General features: G+C 37.4%; 1 protein-coding gene across 1 annotated transcript in view; it reads right to left on the bottom strand.

The window, feature by feature from the left end:
• The window catches only part of LOC132552985 (transmembrane protein 26-like), a 37,071-nt gene extending 23,981 nt beyond the window's left edge, over positions 1-13,090 (bottom strand). The window contains exon 1 of the mRNA XM_060217191.1: positions 12,900-13,090. Within this exon, the coding sequence (XP_060073174.1) occupies positions 12,900-13,090 (191 nt within the window). The remainder of the gene's footprint in view (positions 1-12,899) is intronic.
• Between the last annotated feature and the right edge of the window lie 11,676 nt (positions 13,091-24,766).

The raw sequence follows: 24,766 nt of genomic DNA, 5'->3' as shown, positions 1-24,766 counted from the left end.
CAGGTCATCAACAAAAAAATCAATAGTATTAAATGAAAATTTATTAAATAATGTGCATTATTCGTCATCCTATTGTTCGACATTTCCTATAATGTCCAATTTCATCCTAAACTTACCCAACAATCTCTACATTACATATCTTGAACATCACATTTTAAAACTACACTCACCCTCATAAGACGTAAACAAACGTTTCTGTCTCTACAATATAACATATTTACATCTCATTATCACACAAAACAACTTGGAAAATGGTTTACCAGCTGTGATAGAAATGGCTCGCAGAGATAGAACCCCACACGTTATCGAAAATACACTGCAAGCATGTCGTCTCCATTATCTCGCTATACATATTGATAGAAAATACTTGTTACCTTATCAAAAACATTTTCTCAGCATTTTGTACCCAATATAGCATCAAGACAAACACGTAAGACAAAATACAAACACAGCATTTCAAAATAGTTCAAACAGGAGCGACAAGTACATTAACACGTGTATGATAGAAGGCACGTCATACATATTGATCATGAAACGTTTACATATCTGACTAGGAACAATTTTTGGAAACAAGTTTCAATATTATACAAGATGTTAACGTTGCTTGTATAACTGATGTTAAATGTTGGAAGAATTTCGAGTTGTATCCAACTTACAAAATAAGGACATAGTCATCAAGATCCCCCGCCCATGCTTATTTGTAAAATATACACATTTAAACTGAGCAACATGGAAAACTGGAATAGATATCGACCAATCAGGTCGCAGCACACTCATTAAATGTGCTCAGAATTTGCCGATAATCAAACTTGAACAACAGGTTAAGAGGTTAAGGTAACAAGTCTGCCAAGCAGGTCTCATCATAATCCATCTGTTCATTCAAAAGATAACCTGCGGAAAGCATTCAGTTAGAGTGCTGAAAGATATCAGCCAATCAGGTCACAGCAGTCTCCGTAAATATGCGAAGAATTTGCCGATAATCGAACCTGAACAAGGAATTTAGCTAATAATTCTACAAAGCAAGTTTCATATGTGCAGAAAGATTTCCCATAGAAATCAGCCAATCAGGTCACAGTAGCCTCATTAAATACGAGGAATTCGGGAAGAGATTAAAGTAATGAGTGTACCAAGCAAGATTCATCAAAATCCTACCAGTCCTTCAAAAGATATTATGTGGAAAGAATCATCAGAGTGTGATTAAAGAAATCAGCCAATCAGGTCACAGCGGCCTCATTAAATATGTGCGGAATTCGCCGTTAATCAAACTTAGGTTAAGTAACTTATTATATACCCATACTGTTCACTAAAATGACAAGGTTAAATAACTTATTATACACCCATACTGTTCGCTAAAATGAAAGGTTAAGTTACTCATTATACACCCTCACTGTTCGCTAAAATGATATGGTTAAGTTACTTATTATACACCCTCACTGTTCACTAAAATGACAAGGTTAATTAACTTATTATACACCCATACTGTTCACTAAAATGACAAGGTTAAGTAACTTATCATATACCCACACTGTCCACTAAAATGACAAGGTTAATTAACTTATTAAACACCCATACTGTTCACTAAAATGACAAGGTTAATTAACTTATTATATACCCACACTGTCCACTAAAATGACAAGGTTAATTAACTTATTAAACACCCATACTGTTCACTAAAATGACAAGGTTAAATAACTTATTATACACCCATACTGTTCGCTAAAATGAAAGGTTAAGTTACTTATTATACACCCTCACTGTTCGCTAAAATGATATGGTTAAGTTACTTATTATACACCCTCACTGTTCACTAAAATGACAAGGTTAATTAACTTATTATACACCCATACTGTTCACTAAAATGACAAGGTTAATTAACTTATCATATACCCACACTGTCCACTAAAATGACAAGGTTAATTAACTTATTAAACACCCATACTGTTCACTAAAATGACAAGGTTAATTAACTTATTATACAACCATACTGTTCACTAAAATGACAAGGTTAAGTAACTTATCATATACCCACACTGTCCACTAAAATGACAAGGTTAATTAACTTATTAAACACCCACACTGTTCACTAAAATGACAAGGTTAATTAACTTATTAAACACCCACACTGTTCACTAAAATGACAAGGTTAATTAACTTATTATATACCCTAACTGTTCACTTAAATGACAAGGTTAAATAACTTATTATATACCCATACTGTTCACTAAAATGACAAGGTTAAATAACTTATTATATACCCATACTGTTCACTAAAATGACAAGGTTTTATCTAATATAGTCATTTTCAGAACATTATCATCATTGTTCTGTTAGGTCTTGTACAAGACATGATTGTGTTCCTGTCTGGTTCGTGTGTGGTTCAGCGAATTCTTATCAAAAAGAATAAAACCATGGTTACCCAAACGCGTAGTTTTGTTTACAAAACTTTCGTTATATTTTTTTTCGAAATAACGTTTTAATCGTTTTTTTAATGGTTATGTTTTAAAACCTATTCTAGATAAAACAACAGAGACAAGGAGATTTCTCACATGAGATAACACAATATGAAATTAAACGCACGTGTTTACATGTGGTTTGTTTAGCAGACTTCGGCACGTGTATATTAGCATAACGAACTTCAGTACAGGTCACGGAGTATGGTTCATTTGGTACATGATTACAAACAATTTAGTGCGAATCTGTTATATATTTACGTAACTTCGATCTACAAACATACAGTACTCGTTGTTTAGGATGTGTTTGTTTGTTTGTTTCCAGGGGGAATAGGCCCGTTAACAGTCAGAATGGTTTTGGGGCATGTTCCCCTTGTAATAGCTGTGGGTTAGTTTACAAAAAAAAAAATAATTAAACAGGACAACTGCTTGTCATTCAGTAAACATTTTATCGAAGGACACAGCCACGACAGCATAGGACGATGCCAGAATTCAGTTTCATGAGAGTACGGACCATCCATAGACCGACCACTAAGCTCGGAACAACCACCGAGTCTGCAGAAGACAGTTCTCTAGCCACTAAGCTACATCGCCCCCTCTCCCGTACGACGTAGACGTAGCCTAGGTATACGTCAATGAACTTCAGAAATGAGCGAATTATAGGAATTGCGATATATCTCATTTTAAGTACCGTTTTCCTAATTTTCATAACAGATGATTTCCGTCACTTTTTCCCCAAGCTATAATTAAGCGACGATGAGCTTTTATATTTCTGTGAAATGTTGTAAATATATGTTTACAGATTCACGAGTGCTATAAAAATCAACCGCGTGGAGGATTGTAGCGGCAGTTTGGGACAGCATCTGACTAAAGAGTGTTGTCGAAGTCAAAACAGTTGGTAGAACACAAAACGCATCTCTCTGTTTTATCTTTTGGTGATTATACAGTAAAAGGAATTTAGTAGGCTGTGTATAAAGAAGGCGATGGCAATCTCCAGAACCACAGCTCAGCAGGATGGCGCACGCACTGAACGATGTCTGCAGATCGCACGTGCATCGACCACACTGAGACGGTGTTAGCCAAACTCATTGGCAAGGTCAAAAATTCTACTCGCCCATACACAATGTTTTTTACTGAACATCTACATATCTATATATCAACTACAAATATATACATGTGCATTCTCAATCAGCAAATGCGACCAAGCGCGTGATAAGTTAATTTATCGTAATAAATATATGAAATACACTCACATAGTTTTATATCTTATACAATCAAAACATTTTATATTCAACATTCAAATGTATGAAATAATGTAACATACTGACTGTGACTATATATATCAGCGATGCATAGATACGGAAGTGTTCAGAGTTTTGGTAGCTATATCCGGTGTCGTCCCGATGGTATACAGTTACTAATAATATCGTTTATTTTGATGTTTGAAATTTTGCTTTTAGTTTTAATCGGATAATTGTTTTTTTACATAACAATAATTGCATATTTAAATATTTTCTAAAAACACACTTGATCTTAATCTGCAGGTGTCTGCAAAATTTGATTTGATGGTATATGGATTGGGACAGGTGTTCGGACAGTATTGACATCACGGGGTTGTCAGGTATCCGGAGAAAAAAGTCTAGAAATGAACGCTTTTAAAAGAGGTGTGTAATAAAACGGGAACAGCGATAGTTACACTGTGTATTGTAGCTTAAGTGTCTCATTTTTACAGATACTGCTTAACGTCGTATCAACAGCTAAGGTAATTGATAAGGACGGCCTCCCGGTGTAAGTGAGGTGACTTGGTCTGTTTTTATATGGTTTGTCGTCCTTTCAACAGCTAAGGTCATTGATAAGGACGGCCTCCCGGTGTAAGTGAGGTGACTTGGTCTGTTTTTATATGGTTTGTCGTCCTTTCAACAGCTAAGGTCATTGATAAGTTCGATCTAAATTTGAATAAGTATATATTAATTTATTTGTTTAAGTAATTAATATGAAACATGATGACAATAATCAGTTTTCAAGTGTAAGACGTAATGCTATCATAAACTGTATCTTTATTGGAACAGGCAACAGTAAGTCAGACAAACTGACCACTGATAGACATGTTTAGCAAGATATATAACTAGTTAGTTGGACTGTCGGGTAATCTTGTCCAATAGACTATTCGAAATATTTATTTGTAAGACAATACGATAACCCCGGAATTAGGAAGAAAACATTATCTCCTGGGTTTTATCTTATCTACCCCAAACATGGATTCACCATTAAACTGGGACCATAGTCGGACTGTTTTCAAATCAATATTTCAAATTTTCAGTACGTCTGTACTCGTTCTTCTCGCGGCCAACATTCTTGCAGATGGTATATGCTTCTGTCTTCGGAGTCAATGAGTACATTGCAATTTTAAAAATATTCTTTCAGATGTTATAACGGAATACATATCTACGGAAGCCTGCTAATGCCACCAGTAAATATATTTTTTGTGGAGGCCGCCCTCAACCCATTTCGAGCACTTGAACTTGCAGTCCCTCGGGACTAGGGTTTACATGGTGTTCCTGTTTGTGATTAGATTTCAAAATGTGGGCAATTAACATAACTCTCGTCACGTGTGTCCGTAAAATGTTAAAATATAACATAACTCTCGCCACGTGTGTCCGTAAAATGTTAGAATATAACATAACTCTCGCCACGTGAGTTATTGAAATGTTAGGATAAAACATAACACGTCACGTGAGTTATTGAAATGTTAGAATAAAACATAACACGTCACGTGTGTCATTATAATTTTAGAATAAAATATAACACATCACGTGGTTCATTAAAATATTAGAATATTACATAACTCTCATCACGTGTCATTAAAATGTTAGAATAAAACATAACACGTCACGTGTGTCATTTAAATGTTAGAATAAAACATAACACGTCATGTGTGTCATTAAATGCTAGAATAAAACATAACACGTCACGTGTGTCAGTAAAAAGTTAGAATATGAAATACTCCATCAAACATAAATTTCAAACCGTCCACGTGCATTCTCTTCGAAACAAATACAAACACATATACATATTCGAAATTCTATACTGTTAGTGTTGCTGCATTCCATTTTTTTCATTATTTGTTCTAGGAAAATTTAAATAATTACGCGATGGCCGGTTAAGTTTCGGACGTAACTATCGACGTTATTTGTCTTAATATAAAGGCTTAATTATCCTGTGATAACTTTCTGTGCTCTCAAACCATTACGGGTGTTTTTTCTGTCAAACTGTTTGACAAAGAGAGATTGGTGAAGAAAACAGCCAAAATCATCATGTTAAATTATACACATGTCAAAAAATCAAGCATTGTTACCACATAACAATCCTCAATAAAATGACATGACAACCACGTCTTCGTCTAAAAAGCAACAAAGCCGACCTTCACTTGCACCCTGTCCATTTTACTTGTAGTATCAACATAAACTGTTCTTATTTCCGTATTTTAGTGTTGCACAGCGGTACAGTTTATAAAAGATGGTGTTACATGCAATGTGCCGAAATTATTCTGATAAAAGCGATAGAGAATATGTTTCAATAGAATATAAGAACGATATAAAGCATGGTATCAGTTGAAAAGAAAAAAAAATGCATATATGCATATGGACGATTAAAAGGACAAGTACCGTTTGGTTCTGTATATACGAGGCCAACGTGCCAAAAACTGTTTCCTAAATCTCTAGACTTTAAGTCCTTATTACGGCCGATTTTTATTTTCATGGACGAAGCAGCTGTACTTTTAAACAAGCCTTCAACCTGAAGTGTTTTAATCCATTTCATTGGCTAACAGCCAGATTTCGATCTAGTGCTAATACGTGGTATATCCAGGATAATTCAACAGTATTAAAATCTAAATACATCTATAATACATCAAAATATCAGCTGCATTATCTTTCTACATTTTTTTGCGAAATGAAATATTATATCATGGAAATAAACTCGTCTGTAACAGGTCCTATAGTTTCTGAAAGACTTAAACAAATTGTCACTCGATTCGTCGTGGGCAAAAAATTGTCTCTCGGTACGTCGTTGGCATAAAATTTTCTCTCGGTACGTCATGGACATAAAATTGTCCCTCGGTACGTCATGGACATAAAATTGTACCTTGGTACGTCATGGACATAATATTGTTTCTCAGTACGTCCTGGACATAAAATTGTCTCTCGGTACGTCATGGGCATAGAATTGTCTCTCGGTACGTCATTGACATAAAATTGTCTCTCGCTACGTCATGGACATAGAATTGTCTCTCGCTACGTCATGGACATAGAATTGTCTCTCGCTACGTCATGGACATAAAATTGTCTCTCGCTACGTCATGGACATAAAATTGTCTCTCGGTACGTCATGGACATAAAATTGTATCTCGGTACGTCGTGGACATAATGGTTGTCTCTCTGTACGTCATGGGCATAGAATTGTCTCTCGGTACGTCATGGACATAGAATTGTCTCTCGGTACGTCATGGACATAAAATTGTATCTCGGTACGTCGTGGACATAATGGTTGTCTCTCTGTACGTCATGGACATAAATTGTCTCTCGGTACCTCTTACCTAAGTGTTATTGTTACTTAGGGGTATCCAATATCACAGTGTTTGTATTTGTTCAAATAATGATGATTTAATGGATTTTTGTCCTCAATAAAGTTATTATGTAGTAACAGAAATGGAAACAACAAAGAAAATACCAGCATGTCAAATTCATAATCAAAACTCGGATTATAAAATAAAAAGGAAAACTAGGACAAAATATGAACATAAGACAGATTTACACAGAAACGCGTGGAAAAAACCAAGGAAAATAAAACCAGGTGTTCTGGGAGAGTAAGCGTCATCTGCTTCATAGTTGACACTCGCAATGTAAATCTTGGTCAATCCTAGTAAGTAATGTCCCGTTCTCAAATGATGACAAGGCATACAACAACAGAGCCAGCGGGCAAACAAGCGAACATCAAAAACATCCAGCTTTATGTTTAGTTATGTACGGCGGACAATATCAGTAAAAAACAATACTTTAGTAGTATGTATCACATATTTCCCAGAATTATTATTTCCTGATTAACGAATGACGCGAAAGTGACGTAATTTCTATACCTGTATTTATACTGGTCTGTCCAGGGCAATACACACAGGTTTCCTGTTCTCGTATTACACACCCAACCATGCAGTACAAGCACGCGCGCGTAAAAACGTGACATGCCCCTCCCAATTGACGTCATCGCCCGACAGTTATTTGCGGTGATAGTTTACGAGTTTGTTTTAATTTTCAAGGGCAAATTTTGTTTGTCAAATACACTGTACAGACAAGGAGAATTCAATTTCTATATCGACTAATTTTACAATAAAAACGTGATTTTCGTACAATATGGCGTCCTTGATAGTGCATTGACGATGTCTGAAGCAATTTTCCCGATAATTCATAATGAGAAATGAGAGAAAAATACTCTTTCATATGATAGGGTGAAGGATGGGACACGTCACCTCCGAGTTTACAAAATGTATAAAAACCCTAGGATTTGCCGAGCTTGTCCACCCGTGGAATATCCCTATTCTAGACCCTCACACACAGTCTTATGACAGTGTCAGTTTGATCTGACGGAAGCTCTGTGACGTCATGCGTTGAAATCGAAAGTTGATAAAACTCAATCCACCAAAAAGCAAGCGCTTACTTATGTGATCAGATTCGGACAACTCGGTCGCAGGAACTTCGTAACAGTTTCTGAGTCACGCTGCCCTCATTTCGTATTATGTTGAGCTGACTAGAACACAGCAAACTTATCAATGACGTAAGACATTCTGCGTTCACAGTTCTTACGTCACAGCCACTTATGGACTCACGGTACCATATCACCACAAGATCAAGATGTCCTCACGTTATGTCGGCCTCGGACAAGTAATTAGTGTTGATTTCATTATCCGGTTGACAAATAATCAATGGTTAATAGGGATAATATAGTTACAAATTCAATTAGCTTAATATTCATATGCCTTTTCCCTTAGATGTAAATTTCGCGTAGGTCTAGTATGATCACGTGACATTCTTTCATTATGCATTTTTTGGACATTAATGAAATGAGTGATATTCACAACATCATGTTTTCCTTATTGGTATAGATTTTGACAGAATCAATTTTGTCCATTATCCGTATTTTGTGACGCCCGAAGCCTGTCTACACAATCAGCCGAGCTCCATTAGACCATATGTTCTGTACATCATATCGATTATCGACGAACTTCGGCACCCACCCAAGGGACACTACTCAGTATTAAAGTCACATCATCGGCGGGTGGCCTATCGAATTGCACGTGTCGTCACATTCACTACATAGCTTCCAATCTGACATGCTATTTATTCCAGTAACACACACACGACATATCCCGAGCCACAACGTCCTTGTCAACCCTGGACGGGCTTGGTGTTTCAAGACGCAAATATCAATGCTTTATGGAGCTTTAATTTGAAACAGAATCACTGATAGACAATGAAATTCCCAAATGTGAAAAAAAACAACTTAAGTAACCAAGGCAAAATAAATAAATAAATAAATAAATAAATAAATAAATAGTAAACGTTGATAAATAAATAAGTAAAAGTGAATAACATCTAGTAACGCATTCCTGACTGAGTAGTATCACGCTTATTTGTGTTATTATTTGAAAAACACAAATACTGTTTCAACATAATGAACTTTTGGCATTACATAAACAGGGTAAATATTCAATAGGATTTGTATTAGGTTGTGTAACCGCGTACTTGATCAGGTAAATCATCACCTCATCAAAAAAAATTATCACAGTGATCCCAGAGAAAACATGAAATACTAAAAATAAGACCGGGTGCTCCGGAAGGGTAAGCGGCGCCTGTTTATCATCGACGCTCACGAGGCAAATAGTATTCAATTCGAATAATGTCATGTTATCAAAGTAAGAGTCGGCGCATTGACGGCGAAACCAGCATGCTCAAACTTGGCTAGAGTTAACGAATGGTTAATGAAAAAAATATAATATGAACTTCACCAAATTGGAAGCCGATTTACAGTTAACCAGGACTTTTTTTGTATTTCATAATGGTTGGAAAACCTGTTGTTACAGGAAAAAGGTAAACTAAAACCAGCATTTAGGATTGTTTTTACTAACAAAGTAATTTAATTTTCCAAGCAAGTTCGTTTGTGGAAGAGTACAACATGACCATGGTTTTCATCATCATCTGTCAAAAGTAGGTGGGAAGGTTAACAGGAAGATGTCAACAGCCCACAAACATCAGTTTTATGTCACCTTAGACGAAGTCTCAAGAGATCTTTTACAGTCGCCTTTTGTCCGTTGTCCGTCATCCGTCGTTACTAAATTCATATTTTGATATTTTCTCAATGACCAAAGGGCCCAGGGTGCTGGTATTGAGTCTGTAGCACGATGAGATGAAGATGAACAACTACCAAGTTTGTTCACATGAATAAATTAGCCATACGTTTTTGTACTTTCAAGGTTACAGGTATCAAACGCGTTCAGATCTTTAAACAATTACTTCTCAAATACCAAAAGGCCTAGGGCACTGATATTAGGTCTACAGCATTCTGGAAGGAGGGGCTAACAAGTTTGCTCGAATGAATGACAGTAGTAGGAAAGGAATGAGTTTCTCTGCAGCCATACCTAAAACTACGTGAATTACATTTCCCGCCATCCCGAGGGTCTCCTTCCCACAGGCCCTTAACAATATTGCCCCAAAATCTTTTTTTAAAAACACGGGAAATCCATTTCCGCCATCTCAAAAAAAGTACGTGAACTTTTTTTTTATATATTTTCTAGCGGTAGATGTTGTTCAATGTAGACATACTGTATCATGCCGACAGATACTTTATAATGCCGACAGATACTATATCATGCCGACAGATACTGTATAATGCTGACAGATACTATATCATGCCGACAGATACTGTATAATGTCTACAGATACTATATCATGCCGACAGATACTATATAATGCCGACATATATTGTATAATGCCGACAGATAATGTATAATGCCGACAGATAATGTATAATGCCGACAGATACTGTATAATGCTGAATGATAATGTATAATGCTGACAGATACTGTATAATGCTGACAGGTACTGTATAATGCGGACAGATACTGTATAATGACGACAGATATTGTATAATACTGACAGATACTGTATAATGTATAATGCTGACAGATACTGTATAATGCCGACAGATACTGTATAATGCTGACGGATACTGTATAATGCCGACAGATACTGTATAATGCCAACAGATCATGTATAATACTGACAGATACTGTATAATACTGACAGGTACTGTATAATGCGGACAGATACTGTATAATGACGACAGATATTGTATAATACTGACAGATACTGTATAATGCCGACAGATACTGTATAATGCTGACAAATACTGTATATTGCCCGTGAATACTGTGTAAAGCAACAATCATGAGTAAAGGATTGGCACTATTCATGTTTTTCCGCTGCACAATCTTTGATGCATCTTCTATGGACTAAAAGAAAATACGGGACCCTAATTCCAACGATGGCTTGGAGAATTACTACCAGTAACATATTTTCGTTATATTCTGTGTAAAAATAAGAAGGGGGGAGACCGAAGACGCCTATGTTAGCGATAACTTCAGCCTTCAAAAGAAACGTATCGGATGGCTTATTAAGATGGCCAGTAAACACCTATGTAGTGTCTACACAACGATAATACCTCAGTGGGGGATCTCTATCAATAGTTTTCAAGTAATTATATTTCAAACATATTTTTAGAAACTTTGAACAGCATTTGACCGATACCAAGCACTATACCTATTAAATGTGTGATATATATTATGATACGTATAAGTAATCCGTTTTTCAGGCTTAGACGGTATTTTCAACCTTTATAGAGTTAAGACATTTAAGAACACGTTTAACGTTTCTTTAGATTACATCCGCCCTAACGACGTCGGTGTAAACTCATCATCCCAGTCTTAACACATAGTTGTTGTTCCCTGCACATTTACAATGCAATTGTCTTTGAAGCAAGTGGTTGTTATTTTACGGAATACCATGCAAGAGGACCGCCTCCCACCTGATATCCAGATCAGCCGTGGTCAAAACATCACAGGGCGGTATGTGGTCTTAATACAAACCACCTTGGGTCATGATCGAACCATACAAGTCAAATCTTCACCAAAGGATGCAGAGTCCGACTTAACCGACCCAAAGCGCTGACGTACGTCATGTTAACTGTATGATAGATTCTATATCTTAACATGTCGGGGAGTTGGGTTAACATGTCGAGGTTTCGTAATAACATTCCGGGGTGTCGTGTGAACATGTCGGGGTGTCGTGTTAACCTGTCGGGATGTCGTGTTAACATGTCGGGGTGTCGTGTGAACATGTCGGGGTGTCGTGTTAACCTGTCGGGATGTCGTGTTAACATGTCGGGGTGTCGTGTTAACATGTGGCGGTATCCTGTTAACATGTCGGGGTGAGGTGTTAACATGTCGGGGTATCGTGTTAACATGTCGGGATGTCGTGTTAACATGTCGGTGTGTCGTGTTAACTTGTCGGGGTATCGTGTTAACATGTCGGTGTGTTGTGTTAACTTGTCGGGGTATCGTGTTAACATGTCGGGGTATCGTGTTAACATGTCGGGGTATCGTGTTAACATGCCGGGATATCGTGTTAACATGTCGGGGTGTCGTGTTAACATGTCGTGGTGTTGTGTTAACTTGTCGGTGTGTCGCAATAACATGTCGTGGTGTCGTGTTAACATGTCGGGGTATCGTGTTAACATGTCGGGATATCGTGTTAACATGTCGGGGTGTCGTGTTAACATGTCGTGGTGTTGTGTTAACTTGTCGGTGTGTCGCGTTAACATGTCGTGGTGTCGTGTTAACATGTCGAGTGTTAGGCTACCATTTCAGGATATCGGATGTCGGAGTGTCAGGTTAACATGCTAGAGTGTCGGATGTCGGGATGTTAGGACAAAATGTCGGGTTCACATGTAATGGTGATAAGTAACACATTGTGTCAAATCGATTTATCACGATTTCGAATTGTCTTTCTTGTTTAACGACGTCACTATGGAAAACAATCTTTCTTGACTCATGACGTCACTATCGTAGACACGTTTTCTTTCTTGACTTATGACGTCACTATCGTCATTTATCTTTCTTGACTTATGACGTCAGTATCGATACTCCGTAATAGTGAAGTAATTGAAATCCCTATATTGTCAGTTATGGGTTTTCTTTATGATAAGGTACAGTGAATCTTATTCCTAACTGGTTTTAACAACGTCTGGGTAGAGAGTTTTATTTTTCCGTTTCACTGATTCATCATTGGTTAAAACTTACTATCTTATCAGATGTGAATTGTTAACATCAAAACAAATACGTACCATTTCCATTCTTTGCCCCTCTTCTTCGTCATAGTGATAATCGTCTCGATCAAAAGTCCACCCAGCGCTCCAGTTAGGTACCAGCACCAAGACTTCCGAATTACCATGAATAATCGCCATATTGCAATCACTCCGTGAGCGGCGAACAGCACGCGCACAAGTAGAGCTCGAATGATGGTCATGCACCTCATTTTGATCAGCTGTATCACTCTGTATTCTCAAACTTCGAACCTCAGAATATGCACAGATTTAATCCTTCTGAATATCCGAGGTCCATACCATCATTTTTCTTTCAGCTTTGCTGAGTTATGACATGATGCTATATCATTGCCAGGACGCGGGGAATAATTTTGGTACTTGAGCGGAAGTTTTCGGACCAGGGTTCTAGTAACTCTTCAGAATCCGAGAGAAACCGCTTACGTCATTAGCAGTTAGCTAACACTTCAAAGTAGAAAGTTTGACTTTGGCATCCAAAAGAGGCCGGAATCGACCCTGCACTGAATAACAGCGATATCTTGTTTGATTTATCGGCAGTGGAATTCCAAATTAATCATTGCGATGTACAGTCAATAATTCACAACAGTAAGTACAAAAAGATTAAACTGAACTAGTTAGTGAGGTATCTTAAGGTTGGCCGTTTAGTTATTTCTTTATGACTTCCTTGTACTAACGTTTTCAGTTGTTTGATATCCAGTGTGTTGTATCTATACAAATACTATAGTCTCAGTATTTGTATCGTAAATATCTTTATATTCCTCCCTATGCCTTTCTGTCCTTCATAATGATAACGCCAGGTGCGCTGTTGACGTAGAAAACTTTCTCGCCATTAGAAAAAAAAAACGATTTTCCACTCAAGATAATCCAACCATTTCGAGATAAACGAAATTTTCACTGTTATGAAATTGCACTTAGTATGTTGCGTCCAATTGGTCGAGACGCAATCGATAGCGATATTATATATTAATCAACAAAGTCATTTAATTAGCAATTAGCAAATGTAGTTAATTGTTCTTTCCGAGGAATATCAACGTACACAAGGTTAAAAGGACCAATTTCTCCTCGTTCACAACACGGAATATACTTATATCCACAGAATTTTTAATGTCTTTCAAAAGTTCATTTTTTCAGACGAATTATGTCCTCATCTTTCAGAAATATAGAAAGTTATAGAAGTCTCTTAAAAAGTTAAAGAAACTTCTGATTCCGGAGAATTTGAAAACTCAATTCTGTACCTTCTAGTATGGGATCTGTGGCTGTTTTGTCTCCGGTCACCTCAGCATGTCCATCTCCATATACCAATTACTATTGAGATCAGACTGAAGAAACACTGTGACCTTTATGAAGTTGACAATCCCTACAGTATTTGTGCTGGCTCCAATTAGCTAATGATCAGGCTTGCTTTCTAAGTTAATATGTCCAAGGGGATGAATTAGGATATTCAAACCTGATAACTTTAAAGTTCGTGAATTCCACGTGCGAATGTGCTGTGGTGTAAATCAGAGTTCTTTGCATGTTGGCACGTTGTTTCTGATAACACCTAACATATCTACATCATCACTGAATATATTTCCATAACTATTTCATTTCAACATCCCCCCCAAATACTATGTAATCAACTCACCCATTGGCTGTCTGTTAGATCGATCAAGCATCCCAACTGATACACCGGCACACTCGCGAGGAGCAGTCCTTCCCAAATATCAGAGGCGCTGGGAAACAATTCCCCAGAGCGGTGTGTGTATTCATATCTACTGTATGTACGCTATTCATAAGGAGTCTCATCTATTAAACTTAATATACAAAATAGAAACGGGAACTGACAGAAATGAGGATAATTAAACCATAATTACCAGAATCAACACTAAATCACGACAAAGTGTGATTTGATCAGTCAAGTGTGTGTTGAAAGTAAAGCATATTCTCTAATGTTTTTGATAAGTAAACTGCTGATTGTATATATACAGTTCGTAATGTTGATTTAAACACACTTCTAACACTAACGTTTTTTTCTTCACATTTTTCTGTTGTAACATGGAAAGTCATTTATCTGACAATGCATATCAAATCACTTTAAATGATGACGTCATCACTTAAAAAATATGTCTATTCATTGAAAAAAAAATAAAGGAAAGCAAGTAATTTATTTCGTAGTGTCATGGCATCTGTACAAACACGGTATGTAATCGTCTGATTGTAAAAAACAGAACAGTGCCATGTCATCAACAAAACACTACAAACACGGCCTGTATCGTCTGATTGTAACAAACAGGACAGTGTCATGTCATCTACAAAACACTACAAACACGGCGTGTCATCGTGTGATTGTAACAAACAGGACAGTGTCATGTCATCTACAAAACACTACAAACACGGCGTGTCATCGTCTGATTGTAACAAACAGGACAGTGTCATGTCATCTACAAAACACTACAAACACGGCGTGACATCGTCTGATTGTAACAAACAGGACAGTGTCATGTCATCTATAAACTGTACAAACACGGTATGTCATTGTCTGATTGTAACAAACAGGACAGTGTCATGTCATCTATAAACGGTACAAACACGGCATGTCATCGTCTGATTGAAACAAACAGGACAGTGTCATGTCATCTACAAAACACTACAAACACGGCGTGACATCGTCTGATTGTAACAAACAGGACAGTGTCATGTCATCTACAAAACACTACAAACACGGCGTGTCATCGTCTGATTGTAACAAACAGGACAGTGTCATGTCATCTACAAAACACTACAAACACGGCGTGTCATCGTGTGATTGTAACAAACAGGACAGTGTCATGTCATCTACAAAACACTACAAACACGGCGTGTCATCGTCTGATTGTAACAAACAGGACAGTGTCATGTCATCTATAAAACGGTACAAACACGGTATGTCATCGTCTGATTGTAACAAACAGGACAGTGTCATGTCATCTACAAAACACTACAAACACGGCGTGTCATCGTGTGATTGTAACAAACAGGACAGTGTCATGTCATCTACAAAACACTACAAACACGGCGTGTCATCGTCTGATTGTAACAAACAGGACAGTGTCATTTCATCTATAAAACGGTACAAACACGGTATGTCATCGTCTGATTGTAACAAACAGGACAGTGTCATGTCATCTACAAAACACTACAAACACGGCGTGTCATCGTGTGATTGTAACAAACAGGACAGTGTCATGTCATCTATAAAAATGTACAAACACGGCGTGTCATCGTCTGATTGTAACAAACAGGACAGTGTCATGTCATCTACAAAACACTACAAACACGGCGTGTCATCGTGTGATTGTAACAAACAGGACAGTGTCATGTCATCTACAAAACACTACAAACACGGCGTGTCATCGTCTGATTGTAACAAACAGGACAGTGTCATGTCATCTATAAAACGGTACAAACACGGCGTGTCATCGTCTGATTGTAACAAACAGGACAGTGTCATGTCATCTACAAAACACTACAAACACGGCATGTCATCGTGTGATTGTAACAAACAGGACAGTGTCATGTCATCTGTAAACGGTACATTCACGGCGTGTCATCGTGTGATTGTAACAAATAGGACAGTGTCCTGTCATCTACAAAACACTACAAACACGGCGTGACATCGTCTGATTGTAACAAACAGGACAGTGTCATGTCATCTACAAAACACTACAAACACGGCGTGTCATCGTCTGATTGTAACAAACAGGACAGTGTCATGTCATCTACAAAACACTACAAACACGGCGTGTCATCGTGTGATTGTAACAAACAGGACAGTGTCATGTCATCTACAAAACACTACAAACACGGTATGTCATCGTCTGATTGTAACAAACAGGACAGTGTCATGTCATCTATAAACTGTACAAACACGGTATGTCATCATCTGATTGTAACAAACAGGACAGTGTCATGTCATCTATAAACGGTACAAACACGGCATGTCATCGTCTGATTGAAACAAACAGGACAGTGTCATGTCATCTGTAAACGGTACATTCACGGCGTGTCATCGTGTGATTGTAACAAATAGGACAGTGTCCTGGCATCTACAAAACACTACAAACACGGCGTGTCATCGTGTGATTATAACAAACAGGACAGTGTCATGTCATCAACAAAACACTACAAACACGGCGTGTCATCGTCTGATTGTAACAAACAGGACAGTGTCATGTCATCTATAAAACGGTACAAACACGGTATGTCATCGTCTGATTGTAACAAACAGGACAGTGTCATGTCATCTATAAACTGTACAAACACGGTATGTCATCATCTGATTGTAACAAACAGGACAGTGTCATGTCATCTATAAACGGTACAAACACGGCATGTCATCGTCTGATTGAAACAAACAGGACAGTGTCATGTCATCTGTAAACGGTACATTCACGGCGTGTCATCGTGTGATTGTAACAAATAGGACAGTGTCATGTCATCTACAAAACACTACAAACACGGCGTGTCATCGTGTGATTTTAACAAACAGGACAGTGTCATGTCATCTACAAAACACTACAAACACGGCGTGTCATCGTCTGATTGTAACAAACAGGACAGTGTCATGTCATCTATAAAACGGTACAAACACGGTATGTCATCGTCTGATTGTAACAAACAGGACAGTGTCATGTCATCTATAAACGGTACAAACACGGCATGTCATCGTCTGATTGAAACAAACAGGACAGTGTCATGTCATCTATAAAACGGTACAAACACGGCGTGTCATTGTCTGATTGTAACAAACAGGACAGTGTCATGTCATCTACAAAACACTACAAACACGGCCTGTAATCGTCTGATTGTAACAAACAGAACAGTGTCATGTCATCTATAAAACTGTACAAACACGGCGTGTCATTGTCTGATTGTAACAAACAGGACAGTGTCATGTCATCTATAAAACGGTACAAACACGGTATGTAATCGTCTGATTGTAACAAACAGGACAGTGTCATGTCATCTACAAAACACTACAAACACGGCGTGTCATCGTGTGATTGTAACAAACAGGACAGTGTCATGTCATCTACAAAACACTACAAACACGGCGTGTCATCGTCTGATTGTAACAAACAGGACAGTGTCATGTCATCTATAAAAATGTACAAACACGGCGTGTCATCGTCTGATTGTAACAAACAGGACAGTGTCATGTCATCTACAAAACACTACAAACACGGCGTGTCATCGTGTGATTGTAACAAACAGGACAGTGTCATGTCATCTACAAAACACTACAAACACGGCGTGTCATCGTCTGATTGTAACAAACAGGACAGTGTCATGTCATCTATAAAACGGTACAAACACGGCGTGTCATCGTCTGATTGTAACAAACAGGACAGTGTCATGTCATCTACAAAACACTACAAACACGGCATGTCATCGTGTGATTGTAACAAACAGGACAGTGTCATGTCATCTGTAAACGGTACATTCACGGCGTGTCATCGTGTGATTGTAACAAATAGGACAGTGTCCTGTCATCTACAAAACACTACAAACACGGCGTGACATCGTCTGATTGTAACAAACAGGACAGTGTCATGTCATCTACAAAACACTACAAACACGGCGTGTCATCGTCTGATTGTAACAAACAGGACAGTGTCATGTCATCTACAAAACACTACAAACACGGCGTGTCATCGTGTGATTGTAACAAACAGGACAGTGTCATGTCATCTACAAAACACTACAAACACGGTATGTCATCGTCTGATTGTAACAAACAGGACAGTGTCATGTCATCTATAAACTGTACAAACACGGTATGTCATCATCTGATTGTAACAAACAGGACAGTGTCATGTCATCTATAAACGGTACAAACACGGCATGTCATCGTCTGATTGAAACAAACAGGACAGTGTCATGTCATCTGTAAACGGTACATTCACGGCGTGTCATCGTGTGATTGTAACAAATAGGACAGTGTCCTGTCATCTACAAAACACTACAAACACGGCGTGTCATCGTGTGATTATAACAAACAGGACAGTGTCATGTCATCAACAAAACACTACAAACACGGCGTGTCATCGTCTGATTGTAACAAACAGGACAGTGTCATGTCATCTATAAAACGGTACAAACACGGTATGTCATCGTCTGATTGTAACAAACAGGACAGTGTCATGTCATCTATAAACTGTACAAACACGGTATGTCATCATCTGATTGTAACAAACAGGACAGTGTCATGTCATCTATAAACGGTACAAACACGGCATGTCATCGTCTGATTGAAACAAACAGGACAGTGTCATGTCATCTGTAAACGGTACATTCACGGCGTGTCATCGTGTGATTGTAACAAATAGGACAGTGTCCTGTCATCTACAAAACACTACAAACACGGCGTGTCATCGTGTGATTTTAACAAACAGGACAGTGTCATGTCATCTACAAAACACTACAAACACGGCGTGTCATCGTCTGATTGTAACAAACAGGACAGTGTCATGTCATCTATAAAACGGTACAAACACGGTATGTCATCGTCTGATTGTAACAAACAGGACAGTGTCATGTCATCTATAAACGGTACAAACACGGCATGTCATCGTCTGATTGAAACAAACAGGACAGTGTCATGTCATCTATAAAACGGTACAAACACGGCGTGTCATTGTCTGATTGTAACAAACAGGACAGTGTCATGTCATCTACAAAACACTACAAACACGGCCTGTAATCGTCTGATTGTAACAAACAGAACAGTGTCATGTCATCTATAAAACTGTACAAACACGGCGTGTCATTGTCTGATTGTAACAAACAGGACAGTGTCATGTCATCTATAAAACGGTACAAACACGGTATGTAATCGTCTGATTGTAACAAACAGGACAGTGTCATGTCATCTATAAACGGTACAAACACGGCATGTCATTGTCTGATTGTAACAAACAGGACAGTGTCATGTCATCTATCAAACGGTACAAACACGGAGTTTTCAGATATCGCCCATTCTTTCCAAATTTATTACATGTAAGACGAAGTTATAACACAGATATTTTCCCTTAAAACAGTTTGTCCTATCACCACGAAGAAATAAACCTGGTGTCATTATATATGATATAAGCTATCTTCATGGCATTATTTTCTGGTAATCAGAGAGCAATGGATTTGTACACTCTTCGATAACTATGTATATTCAGATACGACAGATACCGTCCCATTCCCTCTGTGTACTTAACGTTTGTTCCACTTTGCAGAAATGTTTTATAGGGACAAAACAAATTAATGGTGTATTTTTAATTATCATTTAGTACAACCATACTCTATCAATGACTGACAAGAGCGTGACGTTTAAACAGTTCTTTCCGAAGTTTTTGTCAAGATCCAGGTCCACGTATTGGCTATCGTTTCAGCATCCCAGTTTGTCATGTATTTTCGCGTTTATGTTTTGTATCCCAAACTTACATTTCACGCACTGTATTATATATCTGTAGTATTAAACTTAATGACTAACTGATGAAGTATCAGTGAAGAAAACATTTAATATTGGAGAAAATTAACCTTTTTATTCATTTGTCTTTTTCTTATTTTTGGTTTCACCACCTGCTGGATATGTATACCGGCAGTTACATAAAGGTTAACAGAAAATGAGATCCATGGCTAAATAATTATGATGTTTACCGATTTGACATGAGAGATTTTCATTTCCCCACACATTTCCTGTGTCGATCAGCCATGAGAGAGTTCCGCCTATTATGTCGCTTGTGTCGTATCGCTTGTACATTCAATATACATCAATACTAACACAGTGTCACATCACACAGTAGATAACATCAACAAAGCAATGCATTGTTATAGGAAAATGAAAGTATATTAAATGGTCTATCAAACCGTGTGGATGTTGTGACGAACGTTGATACGATGACCACTGGCCTTTGATTGGGGTCTGTGATGCGTGTGTATACTGTCCAGTGGGACGATCGGTGCATCATGGTCACTCCATTAATTAATTATACTCCGAGAGATCGGTCCCTCACCCTCGCCTTGATAAGCGGCTCCCCTAATCAATACCTTTGTCCTTCGAACGATATTATTGCCTCTAATTTTTTTTTAATCTACAAGGCATGATAATATGTGACATAGAACTTAAAATCAACATTGCTTAAAACGGAAATTTACCAAAACATACGTACGGATTGAAACTTCGTCGGACATACTTATAAAATCGTGGATTAATGATACGTCAGATATCAGAGACCGTACGTCCGGATTAATGATAATTCAGATATCAGAGACCGTACGTCCGGATTAATGATACGTCAGATATCAGAGACCGTACGTCCGGATTAATGATACGTCAGATATCAGACACCCGATTAATAATACATCGGAAATCAGAGATAGTGTGTCTTGATTATTAAATAAATCGGAAATCAGAGACCGTACGTCCGGATTAATAAATACGTCGGACATCTGAGACCGCACGTCCGGATAAATAATACGTCTGGCATCAAGAACCATGAGTACGGATTAACAAAATTCCGAACATCAGAGGAGGTTCAATTTGTTTTAGGTGTCGTATGAAAATGTCCATGAGGTTTTTGCTATCTTACACTGTTACCAGCTACCTGACATTTGTTATGAGAATTACCATGGACTAGTGATCGCCTCTCTCGCGCAGGTATCGATGAAGGACTCCGTAACACACACTAGTCGTCCTATGGTCCTTAACCAATCTCTGTACAACTTTACAGTGTTTTTAAAAAGAAATCTCAGTATCATGTACTTACAAATAATGAAATATTAAAAACAATTATAATGCGTTTTGTTGGTTTGTATCAGAAAGAAACAATAAGCTGTTCCATGGTGGTAGTTATTAGTTCGGCAAAATGAATATTTTCGTTATTTAGTTTCTGTAAACTTTTTGAATGGGTAAAAACGAAAGTATATTCTTACGAAGAAAATCTGTAGATGCAAGGATTAACTTTCTGTTTTTGCTTCGGTTATCTGGGATTACTACATTTAAACTCGGTTAACTTTTACATAACCTGCTTCGCCAGTTATTCAGCTGTATCTATCATCCGAAAACCTGAAGAAAATAGAAAAAAATAATCCTGTGTGTAAAATATGTTATGATGGTGTATGGAGCATGTATTACTGAAGGGAGACAACTCTAATCAATATGTTCAATGACTGTTGATCTTTGTAGGCGTGTTTTAGTTTTTATTATTTCAAAACCTTCTAAAAATAATCAGTGAGTTTCTGCCAAAAAATATCGCTGTACGCATATATACCTGGTTGTTATGATACGCAATATGGGGTGCAATTGAGGAAATTTTATTTATAGATCTTTATTTGAGGTTAACAGGAAATTACAGGTGGGAAGGGGGATAACTCGATAGTATAATGTGCACAGAAAATAATAAAAAAATATATACATAGCACAAAACAGAAAGAAATGATTTACACACAGATTGACGAACAAGGTCAACAATCATTGGAAAAAACCAGGCATTTTACAAGTGTGTAAATCTATTCACCAGATACCTGTAAATGTTTCACTCAGATGGAAACTAAAAACTAACTTTCTAGTTATTGTTTTACTTTTATAAGACATTGTTCCTGGTCCAGCTTAGACCAGAAACATCGAGAGAAATCCAATTTTCATATTCAGGTGTGTTTTCAATTGTTTGCAGTCTTGCTTTGAGGCAAGAAAACGCCCACCATCCTCCCTTTGGTGTATTTCTTATACGTGTCTCATGAAGTCGTCTGTGTAGGTACACACTCATTTGCATACATGGCGTTGTTTCTCTTTAAATCCAACGTATCTAATAAAACCAACCTATCGAGAGGCATTCATGTATAAAATAACCAACTACGTAGCAATATGTTAACGAAAAAGCTGAAATATGGTGAGATTTTGAAGCTATTGTGTTCTGGTGTAGCGGATCTGTTTTACATACGTTCCATAAACGTTGCCTATGCCGTGATACACAATGATAGCACGTGAAAATAATTAGATAAAATTAGTTAAACGGATGTAAAGACCGAAATTTTATTTTCACAATTTATAAAATGTAATGCCCAACATTACTGCAATGTCTGATTTCGTTGGTACTCGTAAATTTATTGTATTTTGAAATGAACAGATTTGAAACACCGTGGTTATTATTTTTTTTCCTATTGTATATATAGAATACAATGGCGAGATTATAACACGTCTTCAAAACGACGCCAAGTGTGACTTTCCCGGCAAGTCTGGAGTGTCACGTGAACAAAGTTTATGAAACAAAAAAAAAAAAAAAACAAAAAACAAAAAACAAAAAAGTCACCTGAACAAAGCGCCCGAAAACAGTGTTCTCCTTATCCCCATGCTTAATCTGTTTTATGAATGACCGCGGTATGTCCGTCACAATATGCTTAGTTTCTGTACACTCTTGGGGAACCTTGTGAACTCAAGTTGACTATCTCTTTGTTTATTGGTATTTATCAATTATTTTTTGAGCATGAAGTTAAACTGTATGATATGTACGATTCCAACAGTCTCCGTCTTTTAATACGTTCTTTTTTTTTAATAATTAACTGCTGAAAATTGCATTCTGTCGATACGCATTAGGGTTTAGGACCTATTATTATGAATATCAAGGTTATGTCATCCAGATAAGTTTATATAGGCATATTTTTATAACCAGGAAAAATTGGCGATCGTGACAGGTATTTGTTTTCGTCTAACACAAGCAGATATCTCGGACACCGGGAAAAAGTCAGTATAGAGCCAGTTTCGAATAAAGCGTATTTATGATTTTAAAATATTGGTGTGGTTTAAACATATTTCACTGCAAATAGATATTAACCAAATAAATCGGACACAAGTTTTCACAACTTATCACAGTACTTTTCTTCAAAATACATTATAATAAAAGCAATAAATCGATAGGGCAATTTACGCATTAATTGATAAATGATCTTATGTGAAAATGAAGAGAGAAAGAGAGAGAGGGGAGGGAGAGAGAGGGGGAAGGGAGAGAGGGGGGAGGGAGAGAGGGTAAGGGAGAGGGAGAGCGGGGGGAAGGAGAGAGAGGGGGAGGGAGAGAGAGAGGGGGAGAGATAGAGAGAGGGGGAGGGAGAGAGAGGGGAGGGAGAGAGAGAGAGTGGGGAGGGAGAGAGAGAGAGAGAAGAGAGAGAGAGAAAATTTACCACTGTGCTACCGTTACGATACACCCGATGAAGTAATGTTTTTGAAATCTTATTACATATGTAATTCACTCCAAATATGCTATACAAAAGTTACACAAAGAAAACCAAAGATGGCAATCATATGACCAGTATTATCAGGAAGGTTTTCAGATGTACATTATTGAATAATTATGCAATATTGCAAAATATTTTATATCCTCATATTATCCAACCCTGCGCCTCACTTCCTACACTTAACAATCACCCAAATAATATGCATTACACAGGTCTGATATTCTATTGAGGAAAAAGTCTCTAATCTTCAGTTATTTTTTTCTGTAAATGTACGTAAAATGTCACTATACAGATAACCTGTATTGCAGTGTATGGTGACACCTTCAGTATATGTTTTACATTTTCTATGAATTATGTATAATCGTCACAAAAGGTCATCCTGGGATTAAACAATAATTAGTAGCTAGTCACATATCACTTAATGAAAAATTAAAAAAAGTTCGTTGTAACATTTTACCGAGTTGCAATGATAAAAACTAAAAGAGAAAGTAAATCTGCATTTCTCGATATTTCACTCAGACAGAAACTAAACAACTTTTCATAATCCGTTGCTCCTTATTAAGCCAAGACCGGTAATATCGAGAGAAATTCAATTTGGATATTTCAATACGTTTTCATTTGTTTGAAGTCCT

The sequence above is a fragment of the Ylistrum balloti genome, unplaced genomic scaffold (assembly GCF_031769215.1).
Source record: "Ylistrum balloti isolate Yb309-2 unplaced genomic scaffold, AGI_CSIRO_Ybal_v1 Utg370290, whole genome shotgun sequence".
Lineage (NCBI taxonomy): Eukaryota > Metazoa > Mollusca > Bivalvia > Pectinida > Pectinidae > Ylistrum > Ylistrum balloti.
The sequence above is the reverse complement of the archived record's forward strand: the minus strand, read 5'-3'. Positions and strand labels throughout refer to the sequence as shown.